The sequence below is a fragment of the Aspergillus costaricaensis genome, assembly GCF_003184835.1.
Source record: "Aspergillus costaricaensis CBS 115574 unplaced genomic scaffold BO79scaffold_16, whole genome shotgun sequence".
NCBI classification, from domain to species: Eukaryota; Fungi; Ascomycota; class Eurotiomycetes; order Eurotiales; family Aspergillaceae; genus Aspergillus; species Aspergillus costaricensis.
The window spans coordinates 472,620-487,858 of record NW_020291816.1 but is presented as its reverse complement, the minus strand read 5'-3'; the positions used below and the strand labels follow the sequence as shown (position 1 = coordinate 487,858).

Sequence of the window (15,239 nt, the reverse complement as noted above, 5' to 3'; positions counted from 1 at the left end):
TAGTATACGACCGTTCAATACTGAGTCACCATCCAAAACCCTTGTGTACTATAAGATTTTCGCCAATGCAGGCTAGAGCCCCCGCCTTTTACGTACCCTGGAACTGGCAGCCAATTAGCATATATATAGCTTGTCCAAACTTTATTTCACTACATAAACCCCACAAATAAGTAAGAGATAACTAAGATATATATTTATCTACCTATTTACTTACCTGACCACCTAGGCCTGTCTACCTAGAGCCGACCTGCCTGCCTCCCTCCCTACCGGACCTACCTGGCCTACTCCAATCTAGTCGTCACCTTCACCACTGATCTTCACATCGAAAGAGCCAATTATTTCAGAAGGTGTCACACTACGGCCTGGCGGATTAATTATAGTATATGTCCTTACAGTAGTCGTCTTCATAGAGAAAGACATGTTCATCAGAGGCAAGCTGTGAGATATAGACAGTGTCTTCATTTTGGAAATTAGCCCGGGTGCAGGGCTGTACTCCCTGGCCTATCCAGATATCGGATGGTGCATTGATTCTCCACGCAGATGTGGCTCACAAACAGGGAAAATGTGATAGCATTTGCGGCTTTGATGCCCTTCATTTCGTGAATTGGGATGGAATCAGGTCTGCTGACAATTAGATCCAGAAGTGTAAGAGGTGGATTGCTAATTTTCGTTCTATAAGCTCTAGTATACTGCGTGCAGTGTGTTAACTTACTGTTCAAGTAAGTTGATCAATTAATAGATGAAGTGGATGGACAGGAATAAAGCCTTAAGCTGAACAAGGTTGGGTATGTATAGATACTGTTGTCTTTAGTATTATGTGCAAAAAATCCTGCGAGCGGAATGTATCAATTATTTAGAAATATGATGCAACAATGTTCGCTACAAGGGAACTGGTATTTGCTAGTTGCGGTACAAATAGCAGATAGATAATATGCTACTCTGAACAGAGTCTTTCTCACAAGAATGGGGCCAAGTCTTCTACGGCCTGTAGTAGAATGGTTAGAATGCTTGTGCAACTATTGTAACTTCCCCTTGCTAAGTGGAATGTACAGTCAGCTCTACTAAAGACGCAGGTAGGTAGGTGACCCTAACAAAATTGCCACTGGGGTTTGTAGTAGCTATGAAAGGTGCTAGAAGCAGGGATGGAATATACCCGAAGCTGTCGCGCAACCTTTAACTGTATGTAACATTAGTTCACCTAGTTCCGAAGTTCTGGCCTCTGTGGCTGCTCAAAGCCTAGATTGCCGATATATCTGATACCATAGTATATTGTTGGCTATATGTGGCAAATTATCTTATTCAGTTTGTCTTGGACTGCTCTAACAGGTATGGCTTCATCTGTCAGATCATGTAAGTTGGAGTGCATTCAGCACGCTATCATGCACATTCGCAATTGGCATCCCTAGATAGCAACTGGGAGGCTACATAATGCTACATGTTACACCGAATTTATTCTGCGCATTCAGATGACGTCCTAGATGCTATGTAGGAACACTTCCTACACGAGGACCTAGAACCGTTCGGCTTGACCACCCGCCTATACATGTATGACGAAATTAAAGCTGCTGCACTCTGATCAGTGCTTCACGAGAACACGAAGTGGATGCTCAGTAGAGCGATATATTGACGGGAGGAGCGTAATCAAAGTCCATCAATGGACAGGTTCGGAGGGCAAATCCTTTCGCTTTAATGTCCGCGGATTCAGCAAAGGGATAGAATGCTGATGATACATAGGGTAGTATAACTGCCGAATAAATATTAACGTTACATGCAGATTTGAAATGTAACACTGATTATTATCGAACGAACAGACCTGCAAAAGGATTAATCCACAAAATAGCTGGTATATCTAATAGTGCTGCCGCCTCAAAGTACGCTACATGCTGGCGAAGAGTTAGGAATTTGTGCACAACCCCTCTACTTTTCCTGTGCATACCACAATGTGGACACTATATAATCTGTCTCTTACTCTCCTCATCTGCTTCTCGCATACTGGAGTCACTCAGTTCCTTCAGACGGATTACTTGTCGCCTCGGGCAGAGAATGCAATTTACTACAATCAGGGTTGGAAAAACCTTAGCAGGGATGTTCTCTCCAAGCCATATGATAGTATATCTCACGACGGAATGTACGTCATCTATTCCAACACACGAAGACCAATCTCTAAGGCTTTAAAGCATCAATTTAGGTCTCGCCGAAACCTGGCTGATGCAAGACACACTCAAAGATCTTTTGGATACAAATGTAGAGTTCTTTCTTTTTTTCCCCTCCCTATCTGATTCACTTGTTGATTGATTGCAAAAACAGTTCGTCATCGACCCGCTCTATCACTTAACCTACGGTCAGGGAGCTGCTGGCTCTCCCTTTCTTCGTAAAACTGTTGCAGAATTCTTCAATGCCTATTTCGATCCGCGTCAGCGGGTTAATGAAAGTGAAATCATCATTGCTTCAGGTGTTACTGCTTTGATTGACTCGATCGCATGGAACACGTGCAGCGATGATGAGGGGATCATCATTCCTCAACCTTTATATAACGGCTTTCCGACAGATACGCGACTGCGGAGCCAAGGCAAGCTGCTCCCTGCGTCTTTTGTGTGGGATAATGAGACCTACAATTTCGACAAGGTATTCGATGCGACAGCAATCACTGATTCCCTGGAACGGACTTGGAGTAATTATACGGAATCAACAAATAAGACAACGATTCGAGGTGTAGTAATTGCGAAGTATGTTACTACGGAGTAACTTTCTTGGATTTGGAATGGATGACTGACGAGAATTTCACAGCCCGCATAATCCACTCGGACGCTGTTATGTTAGCATGATCCCTCCGCGTCCAACAATATATACCTTCGATTGCTTACATTGCTCTAGTCTAAAGACGCATTAATCGCCATCGCACGCTTCTGCGGTAAACATAAAATCCACTTTATCTCCGACGAGATTTACGCGAACACCGTCTTCAGCAACCCCGGGAGCAACGCTCCCAACTTTACTTCGGTTCTTTCCCTTGATCTGGATGACATTATTGATCCTAGGCTCGTCCATGTCCTGTATGGAATGAGTAAGGACTTTGGAGCAAGTGGGCTTCGACTGGGTGTTCTGCATTCTCGTAATGAGGATTTGATTCAAGCTGCTTACGGTGTGAAGTAAGTACACCCTTTCCTGTAATCAAGGCTGTGTCTAACATGAGCAATGCGTTAGCCTTTTCTCCTGGCCCTCCTACCTTGTCCAAGACATGTGGGGCCGTCTCCTCAATGACACGACCAAGACGGATGAATTCCTCGAGGAAAATAAGCGGCAGCTTGGGAAGGCCTACAGTACAGTCACTGACTGGCTTCGGAATAAGAGCATCGAGTATTATGATCAAGGGTCGGTCTTACTTTCCTCCATAGGCTCTTCTAATTGCCCTCGCTGATACAACTTAATAGAAATGCAGGACTCTTTGTTTGGGCCCGGCTCCTTCCTAATTCGACTGCTAGACCGGAGTGCTTCCTGGAGGTATGCCGTAACAATAGTGTTTATGTCGGAAATGGAGAAAACTTTGTCCCTGAGAGTGGACAGACTGGATGGTACCGAATTACATTTTCGTATCCCGATGACATGCTCACGCGTGGGTTGACACGATTGGAGAAGGCTTTGAATGACACACCATCATCTTGCGAATAGATCCCGAAGTTAAAGGTTTCATAGAGGTGGGACACGGGACTGGATTAGGAGTATAAAAAATTCAGCCACTGCAGCAATGATGTGCCCCTAAAGAATGTGAAGATCACTCTGATGGCCCGGGTATTTCCTTCCGGCCAAGACATCCAACATATATAGACTTATTATAGTTAAACATGCCCGCAAGGCTGTACACAGTGACTGTTGAAGGGATTCGAAGCACTGAAACCAAAACAGAGAGCGCTAAATAATAACATCTAAATCGCTAACAATCAAAGAGATCACAAAATGAAACATCAATCGCTCAACCACAGAATCATTATACCTGCTAACCTCCATCTGCACCATATGCTAAAACACCAAATCAAATCATAAAACGACAATTGTAATGACATCACAAACATCACTTTGCTTCAACCTGCCTCACACCCACCTGCAACATCTTGAATCCCCATTGCTGCATCTTGAACTGGTCAAACACACCATACGGATCCAAGAACACCTTCGGGCTCTGCATCTGGCCGGCAATGCCCTGCCATCGAACCTTCTCATGTCCGAACGTCTCCCAGTCCGTGTGAAGAATGACAGCACTGCATCCCGCGCATGCCGTCTCCACTGATTCAGCCACAGTGACCGTCTCAAGAGACGCATTACTCGCACGCAGCGTGTTTTCCAACTGGCCGGCGGGTATAAACGGGTCATAAATCCCCACTTTTACCCCGTTCCTCGACAAGTCCCGGACCAGACCCAGCGCCACAGAGTACTGATTGTTGTTCTCCTTCGGGGTGAAACCCAGGATCGCAATCTTCTGCTCCGTGAGATCGCCGGTTAACTGGGACAGGACGCGTTGGGAGATACGTCGGTTGTGCGAGTCGTTCATGCGCAGGACAGCGCGCCAGTACTCTGCCACTTGCTGCAGTCCTAGCTCTCGGGCCAGATATACTAGGCAGAGAACCTCGGTCTGCAAGTGCGAGTTGCCGAATCCAAAGCCGACTCGTTGCGGTAGCCCCAGGGTCTGGGTTATGTGGTTGATGTTGGCGTTGGTGGATTCGCATATAGCGCTGAGCGAGTGAAGACTGCTGATTTGTTGGGCGAGGAATGCATTCGCGGCTATCTTGCCCAGTTCGGAAGACCATGCGTCCATTGTGATAATGCGCTCTTCTGGAACCCAAGGGATGTATAGCTTCTTTAGTGCGCTTAATGCTCCGGGGGACATGTCTTCTGAGAATATGTGCCCGATGATAATGCGGGGAGGGTAAAGGAGGTCATGAAGGGCTGTGCCTGGAACTAGAAAGTCGGGGTTGGATAGCACATCGAATGAAGCGGATGGGGATGCGGTTTTTCGCAACTACTTTCGTTAGAATGTTATTGCTATATTGGGGAGGACATACAAACAATCTTCTTCATTCGCTGAACGACACCACATGGCGCTGTGCTCTTTTGCACGATAATCTTGTGGCCAGTTGATACTTGAGCAATCGCTCGGATTGCAGACTCCAACTGCGACAGATCTAAGCGCTCCTTTTCGTCAATCTTTACCAATTATCAGCCTTGTCTTCCATTTGTGAGCGGGCATCTTACTGTTATAGTCGAACTTATCTCCGAACATAGGAAAATCAGATCTGCTGCGGCCACGCCAGCGTGGATATTTGTAGAATATGTCAAGTTGGTCAGTTTCCTCTTTCGAGTCTGACAACTATCTGGAGCTATAGACTGATTCGGGACAGCCGACGCATCCAGACTGAGGCTTGATATCTCTTCGAACAACATCTCCTCCAGCCCAGGCTCAAACACCGGGGGCCGATCGGAGTTCCACGCATCAATGAGACCCGCATCGTTGTCAACGACACTGAACTGAATGTGGGGATTCTGAGAAGCGAGTACAACCGCCGTCAATGCACCTGGCCGACGTTAGCTATTCTTCTTCTAAGGTACTGGACTGGCAGGCAATATCAGCGCGCTTACCCACATGTCCAGCGCCAATGATACAAGCACTCCGAACATCTTCAACTTTCTTACTCTCCAACGGCTGAAGCTCGGTCTCATCCACACTATCAGAGTAGGTATGACCCTTCACGACAACCGGCGGCTCAGCGCTCTCGATGGTCTTATAGCGACGTCGCGAAAAAAACAAAGTTATACTCGCCAGGACGAAGAGTAGTGGAATGAATGGCATCATGGCGGCACATCCGTATCATCAACTAAACGACAACTAACTGACCACCCTCTCTCTCTCTTTCTCTTCCTACTCTCTTTTTCTTTCTCACCCCTTAACCACCGACCGAAACACATGTTCAGCAAGAATTAAAACAAAGAGACAGCGAGCGAACGCGTTGTGGGTGGTTTGGGCGTGTCGTGGCCAAAAGGGCGGTCTGGTCGCAAAACTAGCCACTTCATCACGAGCCCTCATTGCCCCGAAAAAATATCCGAATGGACTTACGGTCGCGCCATTGGACATGAAGGTTGTGTCCATCTACGTGGACGTGCTCGTGGCGCAACGAGAATCCACTTTGGACTACCACTACTGAACTCCATTCCACAGTTGATTGGAACAGCGGGTCTGAATGATGATTGATTTACCTGGACCCACTCTCTCATTGAGGTGCTGTCCTATTTTAGTGAAGGTAGCAGCCTCACTTTGTTTCTTCTTGGCGGTATGGGTTCATGTCAGTAAACTATTTTTAGTTAGTATGGATTGCATTTGCATTTGCATGTGCTGCTTTCCAGGAAGATAATGTTTTTGTTCTTGATGCAGAATTCATTGATAATTATCAGACAGCGGGTTTAACGTGCATTGCGAACAACGTGGGACTGGACTGCATGAGATGCGACAGCGACATACGTCACCAAATCATGGAAATGATGTGTTTTTTTGACATGGGGCTATGAGAGTGGACAGGGGACAACATACAGTGACTGGGATTAGGATGCAGATGTGCTGGTACTAAGTACAGGAAATATGGATTAGTTGAATTGGATGGCGGGAGCAAGAATGGCTGCTATCGAACTACAGTATCTCCCTATCCGTGATTTTAATGTTTTTTAGGGCTTCATTAGGTGTCAGTATGGAACTTGACTGATGAAACAAGACCGTGAGAATAGTACTTTTATACCTGCCTGGAAACTCTGCGGAAGCCAAACATATTACTTTATACAATCACAGTACCCCCACAACAGGTGCGGGTAATCTTATCCAGCCCTATCCAGACGACCAGAATTGATCGGACCCTCACATATTCCTCGGTCGCCTTATCATTGGTCTGATGGACAAATCCAGCTAGTTATATACTCAATACTAACAACTAATTTCATGATATCTTCCGCTGGCTTCTGGGGGCCACCTAGACGACCACAACGTATATACCTGATTAGCTCGAGCGAATATCACTACATCATCTCTCTTATCTTTGGATTATCAACAATGCCAAGACTCGATCGGATCCGGACTAACGCTGATCCGGAGAGTAACCAATCGAACTACTCTCTCCTTTCCTTGGATGTACAAATACGATATAAAGATATACTTGGTACCTACAGACTCTCCCCGGCAGTGCCATGTTCCGGCTAGCTTGCAGGACAAGGCCACTGCGGTCTTCGACGCTCCTTCGCGCCACGCGCTCCGTCTCATCCGTTGCGCCGCCGTTAATTCGGATCCAGAATGCCACATTCTACGAGAACTATCCTACTCCCGAAGATGCCGCAAAAGGCCGCAATCCTCCCCTCTTTCCCGACCTCAACTTCGTTCTACCCGCCAAATCCACCCTCGCCGAGGACAACGGTGGTGATGCTCCGCAGACTTGGGCGGTGATTGGCTCCGGGGGAAGAACGCAGATGCTCGATGTCCTCCGTGGTCAATACATTTGCACACCGCCCACGGCGCGCAGCTATCCATACCTCCTCAGCGACGAGATCGCCCAAAAAGATCACCGCCTACGGTTTGCGGGCAACGCAATACAATATATCGGATTCAGTGGGGAAGGTTCCGGCGCCATTGGAGGCACTCGCGGCGCCTATCTGAGTGCCCGATATGAGAGTCTCCGCGAGGAAACCGACTGGTCAGTCCGCCAATATCTCAAAGGCCAGACTTCCCTGAACCCGTTGGAATCCGAGCAAGACGGAAAGATACACGATGAGCAGTTGCTGGCACAGATCGTTTCCGAGCTCCGGCTAGAGGAATTACTTGATATGCCGGTTGCCAACTTGAGCAATGGTCAGACTAGACGGACTCGGATTGCCAAGGCCCTCCTTAGCAAGCCGGAATTGCTCCTCCTTGATGATCCGTTCATGGGCCTTGATCCCGCTACTGTTAGAAGCATCTCAAGCCTCCTCCAGCGCCTGGCGGCCAAATCGGATCCCCGATTGGTTCTCGCGCTCCGGCCTCAAGACCCCCTGCCCGACTGGATCACGCATATTATGGTGCTGGGGAACTCCCACCGGGTTCTGCTCCAAGCTCCCCGCGCGGAGGCGGAGAAGGTGTTCAACGTATGGAAGAAACTAGGCAGTTATGAGAAGCCTACCGCCAAGGAAAACCAGTGGGTCCACCAGACGTACGAACAGGCCAAGGAATCCATCGATGCAGGCTACCTTGATCGCCAGTTGATATGGGACATGCGGCTAGCTCCCCCACAAGGAAAGGGTCGCGCTGCCCCATCCTTCCCTATCAAGGGCGGTGAACCACTGATTGAAATGGACGGCGTCCGTGTACAATACGGTGACAAATGCGTCCTGGGCGACTGGACCCAGCACGTACACAACAAACCACAAGCTGGCCTGCACTGGACAGTCCGGCGCGGCCAGCGTTGGGCCGTGCTAGGTGCCAACGGCTCCGGCAAAACCACTCTTCTCTCTCTCATCACCTCGGACCATCCCCAAACCTACGCTCTTCCTATCCGCCTCTTCGGCCGCACCCGACTCCCCGAAGCCGGGAAACCAGGCCTCTCGATCTTCGAACTCCAATCCCGCCTCGGCCACTCATCTCCTGAGATCCACGCCTTCTTCCCCCGTCAACTGACCATCCGCCAAGCCATTGAATCCGCTTTCGCGGAAACCTTCCTCGCCAAACCCACCCTTAACCATGACCGTGACCTAGACGTCAGCGCCATCCTCCGCTTCTTCCGCACTGAACTCGACCCCGATGTCTCCAGCATCTCCCAAAAACCCACCAAAGTCACCACTCCCCGCGATCTCTTCCCCACCCTCGTCAAATCCGACACCGACTTCTACAACCCCGACCACGGAGTCGAGTACGCCGATACCGTTCGCTTCGCTGAATTGAGCACCGCTCAGCAGCGCTTGGTCCTCTTTCTCCGCGCTCTCGTCCACCGGCCCGATATCGTCATCCTAGACGAAGCCTTCTCCGGCATGCCTGCCTCCATCCGGGACAAGTGTCTCAACTTCATCGACCACGGCGAGTTCGTCACTAAGCGGGTGACCAAAGTCCACCCGGCACCCGAGGATGCTCGCTTCCGTGGCCTCACGGACGATCAAGCCTTGGTCATGATTTCTCATGTGAAGGAGGAGATTCCTCCCAGTGTGCGCTATTTCATGCGCCTGCCTTCCGATGCGGGGGAACACTTGGATTTCAAATTCGGCACCCTAAAGCCGGGAAGTACTCTGAGTGAGCCTGCAGTTTGGGATAAGGCCTGGGCAGCGGATTTCCAGGAAGGTGCAGTACGTGCTGGGGTTGAGAGTGTGCCGGAAGGGGAGACTGTGCGGGAGGATTTTGAAAAGTTTGAGTGGTATTCTATATGACCGGTGGGGGAGTAGAAGTAGTATATGTATATATTTACTTATTTATGTACAACACATACATAGATTTCAATCATTCAAGAGGGGCCTCTCTGGATCTCGATTTGGTGCACCTCTTCGAGCGTGAGGGGGAAGTCTTTTGGAAAAGGGGACTTGAATCGATTGGTGCAAGCGAGTTGGGAAGGGTTACTATTGACTACTTACTTAGTAGTTGGGGAAGCCCATACTACTACTAGCGCATGTGCTCGTTTGGGTGATGATTGAGGAAGAAAAGAAAGGGTAAGCCTCAGACCTCCCACGTAGGCAAGTGTGTAAGATTATCTCTTGGCCATAGCCATATAGGTCTGCCCATGCACCCTATTATGTACTATAAGATACTAGATAGGGTATGCAGTCCCGCCGGATAATCCACCGTCCCGACCCGGTCCCGCATCCTGCTGCCTTATGATCGCCTCAGGCCAGAATCTGCCGTTTGGTTCCGGTTCACCGCCAAACTTCGCCGCTTTGCTGGAAGGTAAATTGCTAATAATCCACTTAAACTACTACTACTACTACTCTCACTAACTGTTGCTACTGACGATTCCCTGCTGGCATCTCGTGCATCTCCCCTTTCCTTCATCATGCCGTGATTGATCGTATACCCGATCGTCCCTCTTCCCCTTATCGTTTCTCAAAACTAAAATTCCAACCATACGGAGAATTCTGCCCCTCTAACCGCTGATCCGACCTGTCATATCGCATATCGTGCAGATAATCATTCGTGCAGCGACGGGATCCCCCCTCCATCATGGACCCCGCCATCCTGCGTGAGGCCTCCCGTATCGACCCTGCGGTTCCTTTTCGCGCAACCACCCATCATCTCCATCATACGTGGGCGCAGACCTTCTACTCGCGTCCCGAACTTTACGTACGCCCGCAATCTATCGAGGAAATTCGGAAGCTCGTCAACCTCGCTCGCCATTGCCGGCGTCGTCTCGTCACCGTGGGGAGTGGCCACTCTCCCTCCGATTTGACCTGCACCTCTGCCTGGCTGATAAACTTGGATGATTTTAATCGCGTGTTGGAGGTTTCGCCGGAGACCGGGGTGGTGACGGTTCAGGCAGGAATTCGGTTGAGAGACTTGGGCGCACAGCTGGAGAAACATGGCTTGATGTTGTCTAACTTGGGTAGCATTGATGAACAGTCGGTCGCCGGCGTGATTTCCACGGGTACCCATGGAAGTTCTCTCCAGCATGGCTTGATCTCCGAGTGTATCCAATCACTGACTCTCATGCTGGCTAATGGGCAGCTGGTGCGGTGTAGCGCGACCAATAACCCGTCGCTCTTCCGGGCTGCGCTGATCTCTCTGGGTGCACTTGGTATCATTGTCGAGGTCACGCTGCAGGCGGAGCCCGCGTTCAAGGTGGCCTGGCGACAGACGCGGCGTAGACTGTCGAGTGTGTTGGCCCAATGGTCATCCGGACTGTGGACTTCGCATGAATTTGTTCGAGTATGGTGGATGCCCTATGAGAAGAGTGCGGTTGTCTGGCACGCCGACAAGACCGACCTGCCGCTGCGGGAACCGCCCAAGTCCTTTTATGGAGAAACACTCGGTTACCACATCTACCACAATTTGCTGGCCCTGGCCAACTATTTCCCTCGTATCCTCCCGTGGGTAGAATGGCTGGTCTTTGGTCTGCAGTATGGTTTCAAAGCGGAAGCCGTCGTGACAGAGGCGGTTGAACCAGCCCGCTCAGGTCTCCTAATGAATTGTCTGTACTCGCAGTTTGTCAATGAATGGGCACTCCCGCTCGAGAAGGGCCCCGAAGCCATCACTCGTCTCTCCGCCTGGTTGAATGGCGATCATGAAACAGCGCGCATCCCTTTCCCCGTCGACGGCCTGTGGGTGCATTGCCCCATCGAAGTCAGAGTCGCGGACTCTACCTACAACAAGACAACCCGTCCGTTCCTCGATCCTACCTCTTCCAGCGGACCGACCCTGTATCTCAATGCGACGCTCTATCGCCCGTACCATCGGGATCCCCCTTGCACGGAACGGTATTACGAGGCATTTGAGTGGCTTATGCGCGAAATGGGTGCAAGACCGCATTGGGCTAAGAATTTCCGGACGACGAGGGAGGAGCTGAAATCTCTCTATGGAGATGATATGACGGAATGGTTAAAGGTCCGCCAGGATGTGGACCCCGACGGCATGTTCCTTGGTGAATGGCATCACCGAACCCTCCCCTTGCCAGGGAGTGGGGACGAGTCGAATGAATCAGGGCCGGCCGACCTTCCGCTCCTCGAACGCGAAAAGACTCGTCGGAAGGCAAACATCCAGGGATCCGGTGACGGCGTCGAGTGGATTGGACACAAACAATGGCAAGGGAACCAGGGCCGTCAATCTGCGATGTTCGTGTCCACGCTAGACAACGAAAAGTTTCATGTTTCGTCTGAGGGCACTAGTCTCAGTCCTCCCACAACAGCAACCAGCGAAGAGAGCTTCGATTTTTTGGCGGCAGGAGAGGCCAGTGTTGTCCTTCCCTGAATCTGGTGCGTGAGGGACTGGTAGATTCGTGACAAGGAGGTTTGGCAAGTAGCAACAAAGTAACCGGCCGCGCCCCTTCCGCTTTTGTGGATTGTCGGTCGGAATTGCCGACTCAGTGATTTTTCGAGAGACCCTGTACTTTATTGCCTCACTGTTCCGTTATCTTGCTCTTTCTTTAGAATCACTTTTTATCCCTACATAAAATCTCCGGCAATACTCTATCATACGAGTCATTTAGCAACAGCGCTGATCCTGGTTCTGGACAGGCAATAGCCTACTATCAGTCTACCATGGGAAGATCCGCGACAGGTTCTCTACTGATATAATATAAATTCCTAGCGCTACAGACAGCCAGGAACCGTCTAGTCTAAATGAAAAACAGAATATCCAGGCTTGCAAAATGCTTCCACAGAATGACGAAATAACGAACGCCACAATATCAAATAACCGATAGACTTACACCACCGTACCTGCAGCGCGCAAGGCATCCGTCTAGTCGAAAAGCTTTGTCATGAACTGATGAGCCAGCTCAACACCCGCACTGTTACGGCATATATTAGCAACGACGGCCCTAGAACATGTCAGGGTAGAATAACATACAAAGTAGCAGCATTGGCAGGAACGGCTCTTGCCAAAGCAGGTCCAAATCCAGGGAAGAAAGCCTTGAAGCCACCGCTGGCATAGACGGTGCGAATCGTACCGCCGATTGTGGGACGACCAGGCGCGCTCTGCAGACGAGACTTGATGGTATCGACAGGGAAGACAGGGATCCACATGGCAATACCAGCAGCACCACCGGCAGCCAGGACGGCAGGCATGGATAACTGGCCAGTGACATTTCCTTCCGCATCCTTGGGAGTCAAAGTGCGCTTGATATACTCGTAGGCGGCGAAGTACGCAGCAGAACCAGGGCCGTCACGAGCGAGGGTCATTGCACTACCACGGAACACACTGCGAATACCACCCTCCTGGTATAGCTGGCGGACCACATCCAGACCGCCAGAGTACTTGGGCTTCTGACCGGGAGGCGGGGGGTTCTGACCCTGGATCTGAAGGAGCACCTTGACGCGCTCGAAGGGTGCCGTGATCAAGGTCATGGGAATGGCAGAGAAGAAACCCGCAGCGGAAATCTGGCCAATGGTGTATTGAGGGGTGTTGTTCTCTACGCGAACTTCGGACATCTTGCCGACGAGCGTTTTACCCACATCATAACCCTACCAGCTGTCAGCCGTCTGCGCTAAAGGGGGATTGATCACATTCTGTAAACGCGTAGACATACCCAGAAACTGACAGCGACTGCAATACACGCGAGTTGTTAGTATGTGCGATGGGAGTGACAGAGAAGAGAAGCTTACACATTGGCGTGACTCCCACCAGGGGAGCAGAGACACCTGCATAAAGACCCTATTCCGACGATCAGCAACTGCGCCCAGCGCTAGCTATCGATATAACTTACTCGAGCGAGACCCTCCCGGGCCACAGTCCTCTTCACGACATCAATAGCACCAGAGTAAACGCCCTTCTCTGCCGTCTGAAGGCGCACCTTCACCAGATCAAAAGGATGTCCAACAACAACGGCGCACACACCACCGGCAGCACCAGCAGCAAGCGAGCGGATCTGAGCAATAGTCTGGTTAACGGGCTTGGGCTCCGGAACTCTGACTTCCTCTGGAATTGATTCAGCGGCGGACGGAGATGCGGTCATGGTGGTGGCTGGCGCGGATGAGCGGGGAGAATAAGAAGCGGGGAGAAGGGAGCGGGGAGGAGTCGTGTCTGCTGTAGCAGAAGAAGCAAGAAGCGGCGACTTTAGAAAGAGGTGAGAGAAAAGCAGTTATGAGTAGGGTAGTTTACTAAAAATTTGCGTACATGGATTAAAAGTAGAGGGGGAATTAGAGGGAAAAAAAAGGAAGCTCGCGACTGATTATTGATTGCGACGGTCACGCTCTCCATCCGGCCGACCAGCATGGCAATCCATACCCCGGACCTCGGCTCGGTACGGATAAAATATTTGTCCGAGACAGGCACTTCCCCGGGGTTGGGGAATACGACGTAGATATGTCTGCGAAATACTAGTCTGGTACGTACCCTTAAGTAGGTTGGCCGGGCGCCCGGAACTTACTGAATGCAACAGTCTGTGTCTAAATGGAGATGGATAATGGTTGGTTCGATTTAGAGACATGCTGATTCAGAATGAGCTCGTGCACGTGATGATCTTGCAGCTGATACTGAATAATGAGTTCAAACATGTGACTAGTTACTTATCTCTGATAGGAAATCATCTCCTCACGTGATACAAGATAAGATTACCACAAAAAGAAGTAAATACATAGATAATAAAATGAAGAGCTAGCTCACTTAAAACACATGATACTTATTCTTTGAATACTTGCCCCAAGAATCGGATTATCGTCATGGCCAGCGCTATCAAGGCGGAACAAGTAACGAAGTATGCAACCCGGAAAGAATGATGGTTCGTTCTGAAGCAAATAAATAACCAGTTAACTAGGCCGCATACGGACATTGGGAACAGAAAGAGTGAATATCAAAATGAAGAAGCTTGCAAAAAGCAAGATGTACTACTGGTCAGCCAATTAGTTGTGGCATTTCTATGATCAAGATGAAGCAACTGCATAGCTATTAGCTAACATCTTACAGTATAGCGGGGCTCGATCAGGCATAAGAATAAGCCTTGGATAGGATGGAGTTCGATTGAGTTTGAAATGGCTTCTTTACGTCAAATAGCATCATACGCATTGGAGATTCATTTAGAAACACTGTATCTTAATATAAATATGAAGTAGACTAGCATGTGCGGTAATACAAAGAGTATGCACATAATAGACGGAGATCATTCTTGATTGGCCAAGTTTCACAGTCCAGAAATGATATACAGAGTACCATGACGTAAATATCACAGAAAGCTTGTACATCCACTAAAAAGATCAAAATAAACTTTAGAAGACTGAAAAAGAAAGGAAAACATCTACAGTGAAAATACCAGCCATTTCATACATAGTAGGTTTCTTTATCGTCTTGCTTATTCCTTGGACTGTAGTTGGTCACGTGAGTATCCATGGAGTCTTAAATTCTCCACATCCGAGGCTTAAGAGGAAGAGAACGGGCCCAGTCAGGTGACTCCGGAAAAGGGCACCTTCTCCGGGCATCATTTTGAGTCACCGGGACTATCTGATAACTAATCGGAGATAATAAATGAGTCTATCCAGTCTTTCGCTGAAGAAATTCTACGAGATTCCGGATCTAACGATTAATCTAACGGCCGATTGGGACTGTCGAAGCC

The 15,239-nt window shown here is 49.5% G+C and overlaps 5 protein-coding genes across 5 annotated transcripts; 3 read left to right on the top strand and 2 right to left on the bottom strand.

The window, feature by feature from the left end:
- Positions 1-1,940: 1,940 nt before the first annotated feature.
- BO79DRAFT_148332 (PLP-dependent transferase) lies at positions 1,941-3,418 on the top strand (the record flags this gene model as incomplete). Its single annotated transcript, XM_025678540.1, has 4 exons — positions 1,941-2,132; positions 2,308-2,671; positions 2,882-3,149; positions 3,205-3,418. 4 exons carry the CDS (start codon positions 1,941-1,943, stop codon positions 3,416-3,418), a joined length of 1,038 nt encoding a protein of 345 aa, XP_025539462.1.
- A 651-nt stretch (positions 3,419-4,069) lies between these two features.
- Positions 4,070-5,933, bottom strand: ugd2 (putative UDP-glucose dehydrogenase Ugd1; the record flags this gene model as incomplete). Its single annotated transcript, XM_025686927.1, has 4 exons — positions 5,632-5,933; positions 5,248-5,567; positions 5,062-5,199; positions 4,070-5,014 (listed from the first exon to the last, which is right to left on the bottom strand). The coding sequence occupies exons 1-4, from the start codon at positions 5,843-5,845 to the stop codon at positions 4,070-4,072; spliced, it is 1,617 nt and encodes a 538-aa protein (XP_025539461.1). The 5' UTR covers positions 5,846-5,933.
- Positions 5,934-7,087: 1,154 nt separating this feature from the next.
- On the top strand, positions 7,088-9,429 carry BO79DRAFT_237803 (putative ABC transporter; the record flags this gene model as incomplete). The annotated part of the gene is made up of 2 exons (XM_025684738.1): positions 7,088-7,165; positions 7,204-9,429. The coding sequence occupies 2 exons, from the start codon at positions 7,088-7,090 to the stop codon at positions 9,415-9,417; spliced, it is 2,292 nt and encodes a 763-aa protein (XP_025539460.1). The 3' UTR covers positions 9,418-9,429.
- Positions 9,430-9,980: 551 nt separating this feature from the next.
- Positions 9,981-12,186, top strand: BO79DRAFT_209160 (D-arabinono-1,4-lactone oxidase). The gene has a single exon (XM_025682552.1). It carries the CDS (start codon positions 10,202-10,204, stop codon positions 11,939-11,941), a length of 1,740 nt encoding a protein of 579 aa, XP_025539459.1. The 5' UTR covers positions 9,981-10,201; the 3' UTR covers positions 11,942-12,186.
- Positions 12,187-12,249: 63 nt separating this feature from the next.
- BO79DRAFT_195163 (carnitine:acyl carnitine antiporter) lies at positions 12,250-13,818 on the bottom strand. Its single transcript, XM_025681116.1, has 5 exons — positions 13,398-13,818; positions 13,297-13,345; positions 13,221-13,237; positions 12,542-13,155; positions 12,250-12,482 (listed from the first exon to the last, which is right to left on the bottom strand). The coding sequence occupies exons 1-5, from the start codon at positions 13,644-13,646 to the stop codon at positions 12,434-12,436; spliced, it is 978 nt and encodes a 325-aa protein (XP_025539458.1). The 5' UTR covers positions 13,647-13,818; the 3' UTR covers positions 12,250-12,433.
- Between the last annotated feature and the right edge of the window lie 1,421 nt (positions 13,819-15,239).